The following is a 21,727-nucleotide window of genomic DNA, read 5'->3' as shown; positions in this document are numbered from 1 at the left end:
GCAAATAAATGCTATGGAACTAAATAACGATGCCTTAAATTGTCTTTATTGGGGTACGATGCAAAGTGTAATCGTACGCAATGTCCGTGCTTACGAGCCACACAGGTCGCGCAAGCTTCGTAGCACGCAACGTCGATCCACTACGACGTTCGCAAGCAGCGCCGAAGTGCAGCCAACAGTTCGTGCGAATCCGCAATGCGAAAACGTCACAGGGGGCAGGGAAAGCGCCAAATGTAGGCTCTGTTCAGAAACAGGAACACCCACACACATAATGTGGGAATGCACCTCGCTCCCGTTCTCTCATCCCCCCGTCAGCAGCGAGACTGACTGGACAGCCTCGCTCAGTTCCGGATACGTCGACCGACAACTTGAACTGGTGGACTGGGCGGAAAAGGCCAAGCAGGCCCAGGGCCTTACTTGAGCCCTAACCCTCAGCCACGTCACTCTTTACCCTTCCCCCTTTCAATAAAGTTTATCACCACCACCACCACGCAGCGCTGCCACGAGGAGGAAGGACGCCTCGTTTGTCGAGGCGGGCGAGAACGTCCGGCGCAAGAAGAAGAGGAGGAAGAAGACGAAGAAGGACGAGCCTCGCCATGGAGCAGCGTTCCTCTGGAACTCCGACGAAGACCGCGAAAGGTGCGACGGACCAGCGAAAATCGAGACACAGTCGTCGCACCGGTTCGCCTGCCCGGAAAGCCTCGAAGCCGAAAAAGCACCGGGAACCGGCTGGGCAGCCGGCTGCGCTCGACGCGAGTCCGCGCACCGCCGCCCAAGACAGCCCCGCGGACTCGCGCCCGGGTCCTTCGCCCAAGCGTAGCGATTCCATTGGCAGCAACTCGCTGGCTCGCATGAAAGACCTGGTGAGCACCCTCCGTGTTTTCGGGAGAATCTTTATTCATTCCTTCTTGTGAGACAAATGCGGAAAACAAAATATGCAGGTGGAGGAGGTTGAACATCTTGAAGGGGCGGCGCTAGACGACCAAGACCGAAGGCGGGAAGCACGAGGGACTGCGCTGAACTCACGAGTAGCTTTCTCAGAAGGCATACGCAACTTTAGTACTACAACCTATAACCACGTGCCCTCCCATCGATGGCGTCATGATCAGTGCACAGGCAAACAGCAAAACCCAGTGATCTAATGCTATACTATGAAGTGGTTTAAAAATGCAAATTCACTGTCATGCAAATTTAATGAAGGCATGCTTACACAAAGCGATCATTTTTTCCTGATATGGTAGGCTTCAATAATCTCCCTCGCAGTCGAATTTCTATGTACGTAAATAATTGTGGTGTCTTCATAGAATGGAGTACACCCATGCTCGGATCAATGCGTGTAATGAGTGTGACTGCATTTGGGATTTTTTTTTTAGATCAATGAGGCGCGCTTCCCTAGCGTACGTTCATTCCGATGTGAATTAATTTCCTGTTCCACTGCAGGAGAACGGCTTCTCCCGTCGATATCCAATAACCGTTGCCTCGCGGCAGCTGATTCCGTCTTATGACTGCAAGTTTTCTTACTCCACCACACCACCTAATTCATTGCCGTCCTCGACTGCGCTTCCTTTCTGTTACTACCCATTCTACATGTGTAACAGACAATCGGTTGTATTACACGGTATAACCAATGTGATTTCTTCCTCTAAACTTCAACACAGAATATCGGCAACCCCAGTTTGCTCTCTAAACCGCTCGGCCTGTCTTCCTGTGTCTTAACTCTACGCCTGTCCCTTTTTTTTTTCTTCGTTCCAACGCTGGTATCCCGAATCTTACCTCCTTATGAAGCTTCCTTTATTTATGCGTTTAAATGTTATCGAGGGTGCAAATTAATATATAACACCCTTACACACGAAGGGTGTAAATGTGTGCGTTGTACATTGATTTACACCCTTATTCACTTTTAAAAGACGTAAATTATTTTACAGTGTGCGCGTGTCGTGTTACATCTTTTTTTTTACGCGTTCCGTCCGATATTTTTTCGTTATTTGTTTTCCCTAAATGACCTGGCTTTCTTTCTCCCGTCGTCCGCAGGCCCTGACTGGCCGGGAAGACCAGCGTCGCCCCTCCGAGTCGTCATGGAGGCGTGCGAAGGTGGCGGGGCTGTCGTGCGCCCGCACCGCGACTCCACTCTGTGTCTTTTGTGTGGCACTGGTCGGTGCCGGCCTGCTCACCGCCTTGATCCTCGGCTCGTCAGCAACGCGCAAGGCCCGTCAGATTGCCTTCCAGTACAAAGGCTGCACGACCAGGTGATACGGTGGTTCACGCTCCCACGGGCGGGGGGGAGTCACTGATGGCGGGTTGTTCTCACTTTCGGTTTCTTAAAACCGTTCAGTGTCCTACAGAAGTTACTATGTAGAAATCTATCCTTGCAGCTGCAGGTTTGAGGCGTAACCAACGCATTTTCTGCGAGGCAAAGTGCAATCTGATGCAAGATATAGAAAGAAGCAGCTTATTTATTTCAAACACTTTTTTTTCGATAATCAGTTTGTGTAGTTGAAATGATTAACATTGTAGCTAGTTTTCTTTGTTTTCTTTTTTTTTTGGGGGGGGGGGGGAGGGCAGCACGCGCTTGACCTGGGAAAGTGGAAGAGGGTGGCTGGGTGTTGTCATTCGTCATTGTTTGCCAGGTACCCTAATACTCGAATTTCGCGGGGAGGAAGGTAGGTTCCGGGTGTGCCCCCTCCCCATCCCTCTATCCACACCCCATGGGATTATGAATAGCTAGTACATTGATTGCCCTAATTTTGCAGAAATTATAAAGTTGGCATCATATGAATTAGAAATGACTTTTTTTTGGGGGGGGGGGGTGGTTATTAACGTGCGCAAGCATCTATCCATTTAAGTTTTGTTCCTAGTGTGGTATTTTTGTGGAAGTAATTACGTGTTTATTTTTGCGTGAACTGTCTAGTCTTATAACGGTGTACTGTAGCTCTACCTTTCTAGCGACATATAGCAGTAATACTATATGTCGCTTTGTGAGGCAATTTTTGTGAGGCAATTGCCTCACAAAAATTTCTAGTGGGTACTCCGCCGCTAGTGTCTATTAAGAATGGTGGTTCAGCAGGCCTGTGAACGGCGTAGGCTACATGGATTTGTCTACTAGACATCGTCCTTGTGGCTTCGAACGGTTTTTTGACTTTGTAAATCGGTGATTTTTAACAAAATATTGTATTACGAATGCAACACTTCACAATGAGTATGTATGAGTGCATTGTGTAATTGTCTTGCTGTGCTTAAAGAAACTAAGTGCCTGGAAATTTAGATATATACGGCGTAATAAATAAGCCGACAAGAACGTTTGAAGCTACAAGCAAGCGCGAATATTAGACAAACCTGTGAACAAAGAACCACTCGCATGTTAACGGGAAAACCGCAGTGCGAGAGTTACCTATAGCAATCATTGCAGAAAATTCCATGCAACCAGTGATCAGTTCCCGAAGAGTATACTGCCAAACAAATATCGAAGGTCACGCGTTTGCATATTGTACGTGCGAAAGCGACGTCATGGCGGTCATATTTTGAACACCAGCATAGTAGAAAAGTGCACAGACATGGTGCTGATGGTGGTGGTGGTGAATGGGGGTCAAGGGTGCGAGTATCCTAAGAATAAACCTGCATAAAAAAAGACTGTGTTTTCATCTGTTTGGTCGACAAGATCGTAGGCAGCTGTTGGTTTTATGTGGTAGATGTTTTTTATGCGAAAGCGTCAGATAGCCCATTGAACGAAAAAGCCGGCGTCTGTCGTCTGGAGCAGCGAATCGGCTCCTAGATTCCTATTGGTTGCGACGCCACGCGCTTCGACGGAGCAAAGTGGGCGAGAGGGAACATCTATTGTTCTGCTAGCGCGCCAGGTGTTGCGGAAGGGGAGAGAACATCGTCGCGACGGCCCGTCACCCTCGCTCTCGCTGTGGGAAGCCTGCATTACCCGCGCGTTCCTTGTCCGCGCAAGCTTTCGCCTGCGTTCTATCTGCACCTCAGTGACGCCAGACCAAAACGCGCCGAGTGTCTGAGCGTGCTCGCTTGCCCGCAAGGAGTTTGTAACTTGAAGGGCTGCTCAGCGGCGTTCCATTGGACATTAATGTTTTCGCTTTGACAACGCATAAAAAGTGCTTAGGTGTCCTAGGATGTTTTTAAAGCGAAAGCTTTACTGGCCGCGAACTTGCGATTACACCGTGACCGTGCTCCGAGGAGGCACATTACGTCGGGCCGCGTTCCTCGTCGTTGCGTTCGCCTCCGCTCGCTTCGCCAGCTGCGTCGCATGCCTGATAACGTGTCGGAGGATTGAAAAGGAGTGCTCGCGTGTGCCGCAACCACAGTTGAGTCGGCAGTATGGACGGCGACAGTTCTGATAAGCAGGAGGAGGCCTGGAATCGACATCGGAACGAGATGAAGAGGAAACGAGTCGCCCAGGAAACAGACAAACAGCGCGCCGAACGACTGGCTAAACGCCGCAACATAGCTAGACAACCAGACTAACCAGGACTTGCAATCAAGATTAACCAAGGCTAACCATGCTATGCCTTGGCTTTCACTACGTATATCCTGGCATAGCCGAGCCAATTCACTGCCAATTTTGTTTTATGCGAAGCATATTATTAGAGCTCAACCCAGCTCCTCAGGCGCGGCGGTGTCGCCTTCAATACCACGTGACACCGTGACGTCACGACAGAGGAGAAACGGGGCTCCAACTCGTGCCGTCGCTCGCGGTGTCGCGGCGGTATATAAGCAGCTGCGCTTGCCTCTGCTAGACACTCACGAGGTGAGATGCCTCCTGGAGACAGAGCTGCTCGTTGGAATGAGAAGCGAAGGTTGCGGCGTGCTACAGAGGCTGTTTCTAGGTGGCTTTGCTACGGCGCAGCGACTACGCGCCCCGAATCGGACGCGGTGAGCGTCGAGCAACGCAGCGTTCGGCGCGACAACGAAGTGTGCGCCTGAGCATGCGCCGCACGCCTGAGCCGACGCCGACGACACCGGCTTTTCTGCGACAGGAGCTCCTTAACGCTGTCGCGTTAAAATAAAGGCTAGTATGCTTCGCATCCTGGGCTTAACCTTGGCTAAGCCACAGCCAGTTTTTTCTTTAGCTCCTTTCCTAAACATGCGTTCTGTAATCATCGGTAAAGGGGCATTGACGCCACAATTCTTAAGCTCGCAATCATGCGTAGCACATGAGAACACACACGTCCCACAACAAGCCGGCAAAAAATGGACCGCATTCGGCGCTGTAGGAAATTCGTAGTATAAGCTTTATGTCGCATTTGAACCTTACAGCAATGTGGCAACACTGAGTAGTGGTGCAATGAAATCGCACTGCCAGAAACAGCTCTCTCGGATCACCCAAAGCCAAACGCCGAAAGTTATTGCGGGAGACTAAAATGCGTGTGGCTGCCGTGCGTCATATCGTCTTTTTTTTTCTTTTTTTTGCATCTGCGTCTCATTGGTCTGGTGTTGCTTTTTATCGCGTGAGTAAAAGAATCGCACGCCCAATTGTTCGGCGACGCCCTTGCTTCGCAGTTCGGTGCCAGAGCATGTGGAGCGTAAAACGTTCGACGTGGTTTCGAACTGTTTCGGGGCAGACGACCCAGCGACGGCTTTAACTGTCGTTGTCTTAATAATCCTGTTTCACTCGTACTTTGCTTGTTTGTTTGTTTTGTTTTGCGTATGGCCCGATGGCTGACAGTACACCGTGAGTCTTCTTAACGCGTTCTTGTTGCCCGAAAGTCATGAGTCTGCGGTGGCAACATGTTCTCGCGAGTCGAAGCGATGACGTCGTCTCACGCCTGGGGCTCTCCCATGCTCGCCGCACAGAGGCTGCCAGGAGCACTTGGAGCGCCTGTCCAACACCCTCAACAAGACCGTAGACCCGTGCAGGGACCCGATGGCCTACGTGTGCGACAAAGTGCGCTGGCGGAGCGAGATCGTAAGGGACGCGCTCACCGACACGCTGGTGCACTGGTACGAGCTCGGCGCCACCTTCCTCGAAAAGCAGCGAAGACCATCGCGTGAGTGATGCGCGCAGCTGTGTAGCTCGGCTCTTGTCTGTATGCTTTTACGAAGGTGAAGGTTTATTTTGTTTCCATTGGAGAAACGTGAATAACAGCGGTCGAACGAGAAACGAAGTTTCTCTGTCGCGAAAAAAGAAAAAAAAAAGAATAAAACAGACTAGGCAGTACAAGACGAGACAGGCACGTATGCTTCCAAATGATCACATTTACTGCTATTCAACTTACATACGTACGAATGGTCAAGAACAATGCATGTTCGCAAAAGCAACACACGCCGCCAATCCTCGCTATGTCTGCTAGCCGTGCTAGACCGTGCAGCCAAGGTACAAAACATTTTCCTTTTTTTGCTGACAGCCCAATCGAAACCCTACTGAAAGTTTTCGGACGCATTTTTTTATCCTTTCAGCATCGACGATAACGCGTGTGAGCTGACTGGGATGTCGTTGTAAAACGACGCATTCTTCGGGCTGCATTCGCACCATGCTGCCGCACACTTGTTCCCTGATTACCTGGACACTGTACAACTTCGTGTTCTTTATCTTTTCTGCGCTATCGCTGTCCGTGCAATGTCAGCTCGTCCAGGATACAAAATATTAGGTTACTGAACAATGAACTATTTTGGAGCAAACATTTCGACAAGGGGGCTTGCCTTGGTCCTTTACAGGTAGTGTTTCTTGTGGGCTTTTGTCTTGGTGGTGAGATCGGCGTCGACTTATGTTCGTCTGACGATTTGTTTGTTAATGTATGCAGGTTCCTGCGTGAAAGTAGTGCGTTCTTTTGTGGGCTTTGGTTGTAGCGCGTGTGTGCGTGGTTCTTCTGCTATTCTTTTTTCTTTCTTCTTTTTTTTTTCACGTAGTCTTGATCCCACGTCCACCGTATGCGTAGATGCTTCATGTGTATTGTCTTCGCCGGAACTTGTTTTACAGCTATAGTATACTCTTGTACAAGCGTTGGCTCCAGCGACATTGTTTCGTTCGACCGTTGTTATCCACTTCAAGCCTCCATCCGCCTGCGAATTTTCTCTCGTTCGGATCTCTATACATACAAGGATCATTCGTAAGTTAATTACACAATCGTAATGAAACGTGACAGACGCCGCGACCGAGGGAAATCAATAGCATCACTTTTCGGTTCTAACAAACGAGCCTTGTTAACAACAAACGTGCGTTGTGCTCATTCATTGTAAACAATTCTCCCAGGTGGGGCAAACGTGGTTTTTAGTCATTTGTCTTTTTGTCAGCGCATGTCCTGTTTTATTGTGATCGTTACCGACTAGACGAGATTTCGTCCGATTCTCGACCTCTGACCATCGTCCCTGTAATTATTTTTGCTCCAGATTCGTGAACATGTCAGTGCTTAGAGATTCACAGGCAACGAATAGTACATAGCTTAGACAGCGGGGCTATTGACCCTTTTCGCGGAGCAGTTTGTTCTAGAGAAACGAGATGGCGCTTTCTGCGGCGCGCCGCACCTCGCCTCGGCGACAGCGTACGGATACGAAACCATTACCGCTTCCGCCTTGCTTCTGTGCGATCAGTTTTCGCGAACGCACTATGCTCCAATGATGCCGGATTGAATCACGCGCATTGAAGACGTGTGCAGTAGTTGGCTGCAAAAATAGTGACTGGCGTATTAAGGAATGGAATGGATATGTGCAGCAAACTTCGCGGACCGTTGCTGGAACTTACCCGGCACTTAGAGATGTGCGGTCGAGTGCAAAATTTTAGAGACCATGGGAGCGGCGATTAAACTGCATCGCCGCGCCTTCTGGCGGCTGCGCGCCTAAGTTCGACAGCCCACACGGCGCACACGGCGCACGCGCGTCCTCTCTTAAAGGGACCCTGAAACGATTTTGGCGATTTTCTACAAACGTACTGAGTCGTTACAGTAGGTCGTTCTGACCATTAATTGATGCATCTAAGTGCTCTGCGTAAAGCGTGTAATTTATTATAAGGTTTTAAAAATGCACATCGCTGTCGACAGCAGCGCACTGCTCGGCGGAATTTTAAGCCGCCCCTACCCATATGATGCAAATAACCCATATGACGTCACATGGTCGAGCTATCTGATTGGCTGACCAGGGCGCGTGGTCGATAATTTTTCCAACTTTATGGTGAACAAATGATGCTCGTAATAGTTGGAATGTTAGTTACTTTGTTTTTGTAAAAAGAAAATAACTTAAAGAGAATACACAAGAATAGTTTTTTAGTACACTTGAGCACTTCCGGCACACAGCAGGTGTCGTCTGCTTGTGTTACAACGTGCGCAGTCTTTGACGAGAGCTCCGCCGTCAGTGTCGATCAGTCTTTTCATGAACACGATGAATCACCCTTGTTGCGTTGTGGGCTGCAGACGTAGCGACTGGAAAGATGTGAAGTTGCGAAATCGTGTCTATCTGCAAGGCAGCATACGAGCGAACTGGCTGCTGCGCATCGGACTGCGGCTATCCGATAGGCGCCAGGATTTGCGCGTTTGTGGCCGTCACTTTACAGCGGAAGATTACTAACGCAATAGCGTTTCGCAAGTCCGGTATTAGGGCAAACACAAGCGCAAGGGGACAGGGTCTGGCCGCTTGACTGCGCCGGGATGAGCCATGAGATGAGCAGAAAGGTAAATGTGAATGGTCTGCACGGTGCAGCCACCTGGTGGCACAGAGCTCAACCATACACAGTAGCAGCAACGAAGTGCATTTTTCTTTGCTGCTGGTGTGTATTTTCCGCAGGAGTGTAATCATCAACACGTTGTTCTTATGAATGTTTAAAATGTTTTACACTTGGTTAGAGCAATATTAGCGCTTCGTTTGACTGGTTAAGCGCTGCGCCTACAAGTGTCTGGACAGTGCAGACCGATCAGGCTGCTCACGTACGTCCACTCTGAAGTTCCTTCATCAGCTTGAGTTTATGCCTCCAGTCATTTGCCGAAATGACCAGCTTGCCTGTGGTTACCGGAATACCGGCCACCTTCGGCACTACGACAGAATTCTCGCAACGCACGCTGCTTCGATGACTCTCGGTCGACGGCCAAGCGGCCAGCGGAGAGGTCTCGCGCGGGAGGAGGCGTGCTCCAACAAACGGAAGTGGACGATGTGACATCGCATCGTGACGCAGGACCAGTGAAGGCGGAGCTTAGCGCCGCTCGCTCGGCGAGCGAGTTGAGGAGGAAAGGCATGGTTAGTGAGGAGGGTAACTTCTAATCGCTTGTAACTCCATTAATACGTAACGCTTCACTTAAATTGTGGTGCGAATGTTCTACTTAAGCTGTACCCTATGCGCCTACAAAATTTGTCCGAACCGTTTCAGGGGCCCTTTAAATGTTAGCCTGCCCGTTCGCTCGTTTCAACACGCGCGCACCGGAACGCGGAAGTGGACGCAAGTTGCCACTTCTGCAGTCGCCGTAGAAGCGCCCGGGCGATGATATCGTGGTGAACATCCTTCATTTGTACTGGCAGGGCTCGGAGTGTGCTGCTCTCTAAGCCTTGATTCTAGACGCTCCGCGCCGCGGGAAACGTGCTTTGCGTCACTTTTTCTCTGAAATCGTATTATGCGATACTTCGGGGGAACTTGCGCACGCTGCAAATATTCGTGGTACTAAGTCCAAATATCGTCCGCCCGGACGCATGTGTGGAACCACCGGATATCGAGCAGCTGGAGAGAAGAGCCAGGGAAGAGAACGGAGAATGCGCAAGTCCCCCACGAAGTATCGCATAATTCGATTTCAGAAAAAGTGACGCTAGGCATGTTTTGAGGAGCTGGTGCTGACTAATTTCAGCTGGAAGAAAGCCGAAAACTCCAAAGCGCATAGCCACAGGGCTAGACGACGTTCCCGTTAGGCTTATTGATGTATACTAGAAACAAACCAGAAGGAAGCTCTGTTCAAAGCAATAGAAAAAACTTTGAAAGATAGACCAATACCAGAGAGTCGGCAATAAAGTTTCACTCATATAGACCGTTGACCATTGCATCAGTAATAAACAAGTTAGCAATGCGAGCAATTAAATTAAAGCTACAAGCATGGGTAGAAAATAATGGCACTTTGGGAATACTTCAGGATGGCTTCAGAATGGCTTCCACACTACCATCATGCCGAAACCCTTCCTATTGCGCATTATTCTGCGCAGCCCGCGGAATCTGCTCATCCACGGACGGACATGTTTAGCCTGTCTCCTAGACTGTAAGGGGCGATCGCATTAGAATTGGTGAGAGTGCTCGACGGTGTACGCTCCGTTTCTATTCCCTATGCCACCGGACAAAATCCTGATTTCTTACGAGACCCGTTCAAGATACTTGAGAGCGTATTGACGCGCTCGGCCCAATCTTTAGCTCAGGGGTTCCCAAATTGGGCTTCCGCGACACCCCCCAGTTCCACAAACGGCATTTTAGTCTTCCACGAGTAGCCAAAACGAATCCGACCCCATCCCTCTTCCGGCATATCCTTTTTTTTTTTACATTTCAGTTTGGACTTATCAATTAAAACCGCCACATCCGCATCAGAGTAATGGAAGGAGAGTTGGTACCGCAGACCTCAGGGCATGCAGGTGGGGCAAGAAAGTTTTGGGACGCCTGCTCTAGCTCTTAGGTCGTAACCAATGTTCTCGTAGAAACAAAGACACCTCAACTCGTCTCTGCAGCTGTGTCGGCGCTGTACCAGGGTTGCGTCTCTCGGAAGGGCCACACCTACGACCGCCTCGAAGAGGTTCTGTCGTTCCTCATGGACCGCGGACTGCACTGGCCCCAACGGGTGACAGGCGTGGGCGCCAACAAGCACGCCCTGAACGTCATCCTCGACCTCCTCATCAACTGGGGCGTGCCCTTCTGGCTCGAGATAAGCCTGAAACAACTGCCCGGCCACACCAGGCACGTGTCTCTATAGGATAGGATAGGATAGGAATAAACTTTATTTGTCCAACGGTTGTTGATGTTGGTGCGCGGGGCTAGGCTGCCAGGGGTCCATCGCCCGAGGAGGATCGGTCTCTATACGCGGTCAGCTATAGAGACGGCACCACCCCCGCGGCCCGCTTCCGTAATTTCACCATCTTCGGCAACCTTTGAACAGATGAAAGCATTACTCATTAAAGGCTTTGCTCATTAGACACGTCTTCTCCGTTTACCTTATGCGCCTGCAGTATGTGAATTTAGCTGCATTACATGAATTGCTTCTATTGACTTTCAGACCGCGCGAGATGATGGGCTAGTTGGTTTGACATGCTAGTGTGCTTTAGCTTAGTACGACAAGTTAGGCCCACTCCGCATGCGCATCCTATGCCGTGGGCTACCGCGGCGCTACCTCCGGTTACCATTATTGAGTAACAACCAGGCAGCGCCGTGACCGCGCACATTGTTCAATTTAAATTCGCGATTTCATTCACCGTCGTGACAACAAAAAATCAATCGCAACAAAGGCCAATGGCACTTAGTCTCATCCCACACTGGACGAAGTGGACAAACTATTGAAGCACTTCTGTCGTACTTATTACGGTGAGCGTTCTGTTTTGGCACTGCCAGATCTGGAGACGAAATGCAAAAACGCCCGTGTCTCCGCGCATTGAGGGCATGTTAAAGATCACCTGGTGGTCAGAATTAACCCGAAGTCCCCCAATTCAGCGTGCCTCATAATCAAATCCTGCTATTGGCACTTAAAACCTTAGAATCCATTTATTCAAGACGGACATGCACGGGGAACGCCACAATCTCTGTAGAACCCTTTGCCTACTTTCAAAGGCAGTAAACGAGTGTATTTTTCATTTTTCTTTCTTAAGGTTGTGGACGAGTTCTTTCAAAAATTTAGATCATTATGTGCCAAAGTACGATATCAATATATTTATAGAGACTTACATAGATATTGGGTACTCCTTGATAAGCTCTCATTAGGGGGGGGGGGAGGGCGCTATATGGGAGATAGAGAGTTGGACTTCAGTGTGAGTTGACTCCAAATTTTTTGCTTATCAACGAAGCCGGCAGGAAAGGTCCGGCTTCACACATTAAAACAGTCCCTCAAACTTACTGGGCATTGAACTATGCAGTTTATCGCGGTGACCTTGCTAAAAGAAAACGCTCGCCTGTCCCCCATCAAGTTGTGACCAAGCACAGTTCGTTAAATAATGTGTGACGTAGTACACACAAATCTAGCCCTTGCACGTTGCGCGGAGACAAGCAGTGTTTCTTTTCTAGAGGGCCACTCTTATGCGCCCGTTCCTGCGTTGAGCGTCACCGTCCCTCGGCGTAACCAAGCGAACGAGCACAGCGAAGGATAAAAGAGCAAACGCGGAGCGCAGCGGGGGATGAAAAACGGCGACGGCGAAGAGAGTGCAAGGAGAAAAAGCGACCAGGTCCCACGTGACTTGGTCGCAACTCGACGCGAGTGTCACCCTCGGATGAACGACAAGTTGGGGTCAGCTTTCCGAGCTAGTCTTTCAACTATGGGGGCGCCTAAATTTGTTCGTTGTAAAGGCAAAGCCGTCGTAGTGGTCTTTGTTGTCGAGGCCTTTATGCTAAATATAGGAAGTCGACCGGGGCATAATGAATCCTTCGTTGTACAGGTGATTCCGCTGTAGAGGCATTCGACTTTATTCTACAAATTTTACCACACAGATTAACCCACTTTGGCTTTAAGCATAGCATATAATCTTTATGCCAGGTCATTTCAATCCTGTATGTGTGTGTGCGTGCGTGCGTGTGTGTGTGTGTGTGTGTGTGTGTGTGTGTGTTTGTGTGTGTGTGTTCTTTCGTATGTCCCCTTATACGCAAAAAAATTTGAGGACGCTTGAGTTCCGCGTTTAAGAGTGAACGCCATAGCATTCGAAGATCCCTCTCGCTTCCCGGCAACTGCAGCTTATGTAACTGTGATATTTAACGGGAAACGCTGGCGCCCAATGCTGTTCACGAAGGTGAGCTTTCTGCTAGAAATGACACGCAATGCTGCGGAGGCGAGTGCCATCTGGAGGTGTCGCAAGGAAACGGACGCGCCGCTCCATGGCCTCCAAAATTGGCTCGCGCCAATCTTGGAGGCCATGACCCCCCTATAAATAGAGTAGAAACGTTGGAAAATGTCTTTGTGTGTCCGTGTAAGAGAAATATGTCTTCTCGTATATTCATATTACAGGCCGATGCTGTCCTGCCTGTAAATTGTGTTTAGATTCTACCTTACGATTTTTCTGACGCATGGTACTTTCAGGAATTAAATTAGTTGCTCTTGCGTCTGGGAACCGAACCCACGACCTCGAGGCTAGTGCTCAGCGTGCACCAAAACGTAGCAACACCTCTCCGTCAGTCGGATGACCTGCGTGTTAGCGGCTCAGAAATATTTTTCGCTAGGCGCCGTCCAATGCCGATATCGGATTTTTTGCGGCACGGGGTCCTTAATGCTGTCGCGTTACTAACGTTTGGCGGTCCCTGTGAACTTCCTCAATAAAAGTCTTATTGAAAAGCCGCTTCTCATCCGCAGCCGACAGGCATCAGGGATGTGTATTGCGCATACTTTTTTACGCTTGGGTTGAATTTTACTCGCGGTAAAAGTGCGTTTCGTGCCAGTTTTCCCAGGTTTCCCAATCGTTCCTATACGCACGGACTCCACCCTTTGAGTGCAGGTACAGCCTACACATGGCCTACAGCATGGTCAGCGTCCACAGCGCCAAGTGGCTCAACTACACCAAAGCGTACGGCAAGCGGCTCGAATACGTGCGTTCCATGTACAGACTGTACGGGGCCGGAGACACGCCGCTGGCCCAGTTGCGGGACCTGGTGGCCGACGAGGACGCGTGGGTTCGCGCCGTCACCGATGGCATCGCGAGCTCCAACCGCGTCATCATGAAGCTGCGGTTAGCCCACCTCGACCAGCTCACTCCGAACGTGAGCAGCCGCCGCTGGCTGGACTACCTGAATGAACACCTGCGCCCGCACCGCCTCTCACCGGACGACAAACTGCTGCTCGTCGACAAGATTGTGAGCACCGTGACCAACAACCTCTTCGAGAGGTATTGCGTGTCTCATACTTATGTGGGGAACGGAACATCAGAGCTCTCAAAAACGGCGACTTTTCTTTTTCGAGACTACCTTATTACACTGTTGCACTTTTCGCTCTACTTCGTTTTAATGGTTTTTTTTTTCACAATACAAATTGCTCGTCAACCTCGCGTGCACTTTATTTCTTCAATGCTGTGCATTCGCATAGTGTTCCTGAGGTGTAAAGTACCGGAAGTGCCAGTGATATAAAAAGAAGTTCGGCAGCATGTTACATTACCTGTAACACTTGAAGGCGAAAGCCTGCTGCACACTTGGTAATGAATTAAGTTATAAAATCGAGGGCCAGACTTCTTGCAAGACATAACGAGCCGCAGTGTGAATTACACGCGTGGCGCTCTTAGGTCCCCCCCTCCCTTTCAGTGAAAGGAAACATCCCTGCACCAGCCAATATATCGCGAAATGAAAACACGTATAGAACTGCGCTCAAATGTCGTATTAAGGAGTATCGGAATCGTCTGTGAACTTCTTTTTCTGCAGCACTCCCAGGTGTCACCATGTTGCAAATACTTGCTCCTCTGTGTTTCTTGTGCTCAAGTAGTCAATTCGGGCACCCTAAAGCAAGGCACTGCCATTTGTGTTATCGTAAAAATATTATTTCTTGGCTTTGTCTTTGCCGTCTTTGTAAAAGACTTTGAACATCCTCATATCATCATCCTCATCATTTTCATCCTTTGCAATAAGTTTACCATCTCTCTCTCAGCTTCTTTTAGAGTGTGTGTGATTGCCAACCTTCCTTAGCTCTTCCATTGTTCCGGGTCTCTGAGGTATAAAGATGTCTGAGCACTCTAGCTACCCGCCTATGTTCATCGGTGTTCCCGAATATTTTCTCTCTCTGGCTCTGCGAGCCTCCGACTCCAAAAGAGGGCCGGTCCAGATTGTGCACTATATACTCTGCGCAAGTAGAATTCTCCATGAACCTGTGGGTGATATTGACGGAGCAGGCAGTGTTAGGCGTAAGAAACTACGCGTGCAACGACCTTCAAATCCGGGAATGCTTGTGGTACCACTGAATGATCCACTTAAAACGCACAGCTATAGCCCTGCCGCAGGTTCTTTCTGTGACGCATTTCTCCTCCTCCTCCTCATTCTGCCCTCAAGGTTCAGCAACGCAGCCATCTTGGAGCAGGTCGCGTGGCGCTTCATCGAGGACTACTCGTACGCCAACGCGTACGCCGCCGCCGTCGCCACGTTCGGCAACAGAGAAGCCGTGGATCGCTTCAGGCCCCGCAACTGCTACTCGTTCACCGAGAGCCGCTTCCAGTAGTGGCTTTTCGTGTGGAGGGTCGGTGAACAGCTGCAGCCGCCCTTCCTGAGCACCGTCAACGCCATCTTCGAAGACTTGCGCAACACCACCCAGCGGCTGCTCTCCGATGCGGTGCCTTGGATAGATCCGGCCGCCCGAATCGAGGCGGTGGCCATATTGCAGCGGTTGCACCTGGAACCGTTCTGGTCGCTGTTCGGTGCCGAGGGATTCAACCCGATGCTGCCTCTCAGCGCCATCCACAAGTACCTGAACGCCTTCCCGACGCAATTTTCATCGCCACTGAAAGGATGGATGCAGGTAACCGGGCATCATTGAAAACATTGGCAAAGCTATAGTCGGCGACAACCTAAAACATACAAACAAGCTCCACCCGCAAAAACGCCATGCGCTTGCCATTCACGTCTGAAAGAGAGCCGAGCCAGCCGTAGTCCACTAACAGTTTAGTGACATTGCCTTTTTTTTTATAAGTGCTGGGTCAATCGAAAAAAAAAGGATCGTTGTTCCAAACTAAAATATTATCTTCGTCCTGAAAGCAGTGACCTAAAGACAATTCTCTACGGAAAGAATTGTCTTAATCTCGCCCGAGCGCTTGACATAAGGCAAATAGGCGTACCTAATTGTCCCCCGGTCTTCGGAAATGGAATGTTCTCCACCGACTCCACCGCTCTTCGGCGGCGCTATCCACCGACCCCTGCTAGAGTTACTATATAGGCTCCCTCTAGATAGGCTCCATCCAATACGATAACTCTAACCACTTACCCTGCCGCTTGTTACCATCGCGCACAGAGAGACGTGTTCAGAGGAAAGCGCGTAAATTATCGCTGATTGAGGTTTTCGTCTCTTATCGCGGTTATAACAGCCAGTCTCGAAGACATCGCACAGTGCTTCTGCAAATCATATTATCCTTACAGAGGTCGCAGGGAAACTCTATGTTCTGTAGCGAACTTGTCAACATCTATTGAAATTCCGCGTTTTACAAGCAAGACATGTTGCCACAAGGAGCATAATTAGGAAAATATTTTTTAGAGCGATAGCTCTACGTTTTTAGGTGCAAACCCAGAAAACGCCTGGTTCCGTAAATGTGACCTTCAAGCTCCGACAAGGTCAAATTGGGACTTAGCGTGCCACTACCCGCGGCAGTGCACCCTTGAACCTTGCAGCGAGTGGGCGCTGCCCGGCACACCATAACTGGCACCCCCCCTGCACCTTTTCGTTTGTGGTGCCGTGCACCTTTTTTCTGAATCGATTATGCGTGCACAGCCTTTGCACCAGCGGCGATGACTGCGCAGGCTGCCGACCTGCACCGCCGCACGTTCCCCGGCTGGCCCCTCAACGACTCGCTGCTGCACCGCCACGGCGAGTACTCGTTCCCGGTGCAGTACGACAACTGGTGGAACTCGGTGTACCTGCACCTGGCCGTGGCGGCGCCGCCCATGTTCTACACGGACGCGCCCGCTTCGGTCAACTACGCGGCCTTCGGCTGGGCCGTCGCCAGGCAGCTGGTCAGGGGCTTTGACCCGCAGGTGGGTTTTCCTCCTCCGCCGCGCTTGCCCGACACCCCGCGGGTGCGCGTGCGAAGGTCGTGTGTGGGCACCGTGTGCACGCTCGCGGGGCGCCATGACGTATCTCTGGCCCCTTCAATCCGGTTCCGGCATTTCAGCGGGCCATTTCGATTGGCCGTCTCGTATGCCGTCCAGGACTGCGCGACGCTCATTGGTTGAAAGCACCGCCTTGTATGGGCAGTCAGGGACTGTCAGGGACGGATGATAGAATAGACCCAGTATATATGAAAGCTAATGGCTTCGCGATTCATTTCGTTATGCTCTGAGGGTGCCGCCACGGGGAGGGCGTAAATTGAGCACCGTATTTTCTCACGCGGTCTCAGAGGGTGCTATTGTATTGATTCCGCCTAACATCGAATTCTGCAACGATGGTACTTTGAGCCAGTCAGAGAGGCCGTGGCAACGCCGTGTGCCAATTAGACCTTGGCAATGTCCTGAGCGCACTCCCTCTGCGCACACACTTACAACCCCCGAGATCACGAGCGCTGTTCCATCTCGGAGGCCACGCTTGCTTACACGCTCCACAAAACATCAACATCGCAGAAGGGCGCGTTCCTGGACTCCAACAGAACCGTGAGGAGCTGGATGTCGAGAGCCACGCGCGAAGAGCTGCAGAAGAAGATCTCGTGCGCTGGCGGCAGATCCTCCGTGCTCATGGACGTGGCCGCCGCCCAGGTCGCGTACCGGGCCTTTCAGGAACACCGAGCGGCCGAGCCTAGACGCTACGCCGTGAGCAAGGACATCTCGCTGACGCCGGACATGCTCTTCTTCGTGACTCTCTGCCGCAGCCTGTGCGGCCGGGGTGAACTGTGTCCCAAGGTGCTGAGCAACATGGCTGCGTTTAGCCGCGCGTTCTCCTGTAAACCCGATGCGCCCATGAACCGCGCCGACAAGTGCTCCTTCTTTGAGCAGGCGTGATATATCTCGCCAAATATGGAACAGTGGTTGCCGAGTTCCTTCGAGAGGCACCATTCGTTTGTATGCCCATAGTGTTTTGCATCAGAGTTTTATGAATTGCAAATAACGTGCGATATGAGTACAATTTTGCGCTCTTTTTTTTTAATACTTCGCCTGAGCTCACGGGGGTTGCAATGTGGGCTTGTGGGTAATGTATCTTCAAGGGGAGTACGGTAGCGCGATTAAAAGTTGCGACAAAAGAAGGCACATAGGGACAAGCGCAGTTCTTGATCAAGATTTCAACGTACGAAAGATGTTGCGTTCCATGCAGCTCAACTTTTTTCCTGATTCATTTATAATTTTTGCTTGCGCATTTGCTTTTTTGCCTCAATCTCCGTACGGAACGTGCTTCAATTAATAAGCTGTTACTTAAGGACGTGAGGAAAAGCGTGCGCGTTAGTACCTGGTTCTTCCATGTACGCGTCAACGTCGTTAAATATTCAGTTTAGTGTATATCGTAGATCGAAACTTTGGAATAGCCAATGAAACACAGCGGATTTAGGTCTGTTCAAGTGGATTACTTTTAGGGCAGCGTTGCCTGCCCGAATAATTGCTATGTACAGGTGGATAAGTTTAAGAATGTGTTACCTTCCTTTTCTTAATTGTTAATGTTGGGGCACATGATCCAATTACAAAATTAAAGTTGAGCAGCAGTGAAGCCATGTTTGCTTATCAGAAATCGTAAAACTAGCACCACTTCCCTAATATCCGGCCCGTTAAAGAGACCGACAGCCAGTTTTTATAGCACCTATTCAGCTGGGCAACTGAAGGCTTACTGGTCGGAATGCCCAATCCTGCAATGGCAACGCGAAATAACGCATTAGAACATTTTTTATCAATTATTTTATCTGTAATCGCTATCATGTTCATGCAGTCATACTGGAAACAGTCGTATGTGAGCGCGATAACGATTGTACGCCGACGTCAGTGGGAAGCAGGCAAGTGCGGCCCTAGCCGCAACTAATTTATCTGTTTTTTATCAAGCCGATGTTCATGCGTAGGTCAAGCAGTTTGAAATGAGCTTAACTGTAAGGCCAATGCGTTTTTTTTTTAGAATTTTGGAACGGATCTTTCAAGAGTAGCACTAGTCTTATCTTTGGGCTAAGCAGGCATGGTTCCACTACTGCTTAGCTTTAGTAAATATTTTATTTAGCTACATGGACATTAATTAATGCCCGCCTCTTAGATAATCTACCTTGATAGGCCGAATCGTGTCGTAAGTCTTCATAATTGTGGCTTCGTTTATTGGGCTTATGTGTCTAAATCGCCGAAAATTATTTTTCGAAACGCCGGAAGGCATTAAGTCTCTGCGTGCTTGCATAATCATTGCGAGTTCTTGAACTTATAGTGTGATATAAACTGTGAACAATCAACATGCGAAGTCTCAAAGTCGGAAGGGCGAGGTTTAAGCAAATCAATGCATACTCTCAATATAATTCCCACGATGGCTTAACAACCACACTGGCAGCTCCCGTAGACACTAACGCCAGAACTCCGTCTAGAAAATTTTCGAGAAACTGCACGGATAGGATACGGACGAAGGAAAACTTGTCAACGTTTGCGCGCGCTTTTCCAGTGCTGCAATCGTCTTGTATAAACCCCGAGAACAAAGCGAGTACTGGAAACGTTTCTTTCTTTCTTCAAGAGTAACTGCTTGCTTTGAGTCTTATTTAACTCCACTTAACGCAACTTATTGTACGCTGTAAGAAGAGTTTGCAAACTTTGATGCTTACCTTGTTCCCAGACTACAAAAGATTTAGCTCGGGGGCTCCTATATAAATACATAGGAAAGGAGAAATAGCTTTTCTCAACAGCCACTGCAACGAATTTGACGGGATTCATTACATTTAAAAGAAAAAGTCAAAATCTATTGACTGATGGAAGCGGATTTCTTATTTAGGCCGTTCGTTTTTTTTTTAAATATGAAACATCGCAAATTCTCAGGAAACGGAACTATAAAGTTCACGACTCCGTAACTCAGCAATGCAAAACGATATCACAATTCTGTAAATTGCGTCTAATAGCACATCTAAAGCGAAAAAAATGTATCTATTATACATTTTTCTCAAGTACACCAATAATATGCGAGTAGTATTTTCGCAAAACCTTTGTAAACAGACAAATTATTGTATCAAATTTGCCCGCCTTGGATGTTCTGGTGGATGCTATTTACAGAACGGCGATGTCTGGTTCTGACGCAGAGGGACAAATTTGTAAACTTAGGGCTTCCATGTTTTTAAACACAAAATTATATAAAGATCCTTGTAAAAAAATAAGGCCATAAATCGAAATTCCACTTCTAACAGTCACTAGAATTTAATTTTTCAGTCAAACGCCAGGAATTTCATTAAAATCGGCCCTGGGCTTATCCCACAAAAGCATTTCGGAATGGCTGGTTGCGCGATGGCCTTGAAAAAAAAAACACAGCGTCTACTCGAGCAGTACAAAAAAAAAGACCACGTGACCTTCTCCGAGCGAGCGACGATGGGCGATGGAGGGTGGAACGAGCGGCGCGCGCAGACAGGTGTTCCGTTGCTGACGTCACGCAGCGGCGGCGGCGGCGGTTGTGGCGACAGTCGACTGCGAAGCGAGAGAGACGGCGATGGAGGGCGCTGGCCCGCGGCATAACGGATTGCGCGGTAGGCCTCGGGAGTACGTTACGGTCGAGGATGCTCGCCAGGCGACAAACGAGGCGCGACGTGCGAAGTGGCGGGAGCAAGGCGTGCCGCTCTCCTCTGCTAAGAGGATGCAGCGTAATTGTGTCCGGTTTGTGTTACGCAATTGTAACGCTTACTGGCGACAAGCATGCTGCATCTTTAGGCAGTGCTTTAAGTGCTCGCATGTGTCGTTGAGGGGGTCGACCTAAAGCGCCACACGTGTACTTCACACTGTGGCTTGCTATATGTCTTGCAAGAAGACTGACCCTCCGATCGTATAAACTTATTGCATTACCAGGTGAACAGGCTTTAGCCTTAACGTGTTACAGAAGTGTAATATGCTGCCGAACTTTTACAGGGAAGCTGTTTACGGCTAGGGTTCCGTGAAATTTTCATGTGTGTGAGCAAAAACTATAATCATCAGCAATGGCTCGTGCCACTGCTCACGTGTTTTTCGTCGTCTTCCACAGCTGGCTCCGACTGTGCTCATCGTGCCAGCGTTCCCACACTGTCCTTCCCTTTGCGAAGGCGCTGGCGGTACTGGCCCACTGCCAGTCAGTGCGGTGATTTTGGTCTCAGATTCTTTTGATGATGGTGATGATGATCTTCACGCGTTTGGCGCATAACCACGTACGGAGATTGGGCAAGAGTGCATAGTGCTAAGGTAATACATATAAAAATCTATAATTTTCATGAATAAAAGCGAGGAAAGTTCAAAACAATTTAGTAAACAGTCATTCGATAAAAAAGTATATGTAATATATATGAGGCAATAAAGGAGGAATAAAATGAATAATACGGTCAACAATGAAAACGGTTTGATTCAATTATGAATTTTTTTTATGGCGATGCACACATTCCTGCGTGAGTGCCCAAGCACAGAAGCTCCGAAAGACTGCAGTACCGGAGTGTTAAATGGCAAGCCGAGCTGTGCCACTGTAATCTCCACAGCTGACTCTGATGGTACCCATCATGCAAGCGTTTCCATACTGCCCCTCCCTGTGCGAAGGCGCTGACGGCACTGGCCCACATGCCTATCGGTACGGTGATTTCGGTCTCAGATTCCTTGCTTCAGTATATCGCGAAATGAAAACACGAATGTATGTAATGAATGTGTAACACGAATGAACGCGAAAGTATAAAAATAAATGTATGTGCGTGCCTTTCGTGCCGACGACTACCGATCAAGACATAAACATGTTCATACCTTTGTTCGAAATTCCGCGTCACCTCTTTGTCATTTGCTACACAGCTTCGCTGGTCATCC

General features: G+C 49.3%; 1 protein-coding gene across 3 annotated transcripts in view; it reads left to right on the top strand.

Annotated features, from left to right (window-relative positions):
* The first annotated feature begins 586 nt into the window (after positions 1 to 586).
* LOC135896209 (uncharacterized) overlaps positions 587 to 21,727 on the top strand; it is a 224,891-nt gene continuing 203,750 nt past the window's right edge. For 2 of the 3 annotated variants that reach the window (XM_070523634.1, XM_070523636.1), the window contains exons 1-5: positions 587 to 863; positions 2,032 to 2,246; positions 5,806 to 5,999; positions 10,630 to 10,855; positions 13,585 to 13,971. In XM_070523634.1, coding sequence (XP_070379735.1) covers positions 597 to 863; positions 2,032 to 2,246; positions 5,806 to 5,999; positions 10,630 to 10,855; positions 13,585 to 13,971 — 1,289 coding nt within the window. In that variant the 5' untranslated portion in view covers positions 587 to 596. The remainder of the gene's footprint in view (positions 864 to 2,031; positions 2,247 to 5,805; positions 6,000 to 10,629; positions 10,856 to 13,584; positions 13,972 to 21,727) is intronic. The other variant, XM_070523635.1, reaches the window with a different exon arrangement.

The sequence above is a fragment of the Dermacentor albipictus genome, chromosome 8 (assembly GCF_038994185.2).
Source record: "Dermacentor albipictus isolate Rhodes 1998 colony chromosome 8, USDA_Dalb.pri_finalv2, whole genome shotgun sequence".
Taxonomy (NCBI): Eukaryota; Metazoa; Arthropoda; class Arachnida; order Ixodida; family Ixodidae; genus Dermacentor; species Dermacentor albipictus.
The sequence above is the reverse complement of the archived record's forward strand: the minus strand, read 5'-3'. Positions and strand labels throughout refer to the sequence as shown.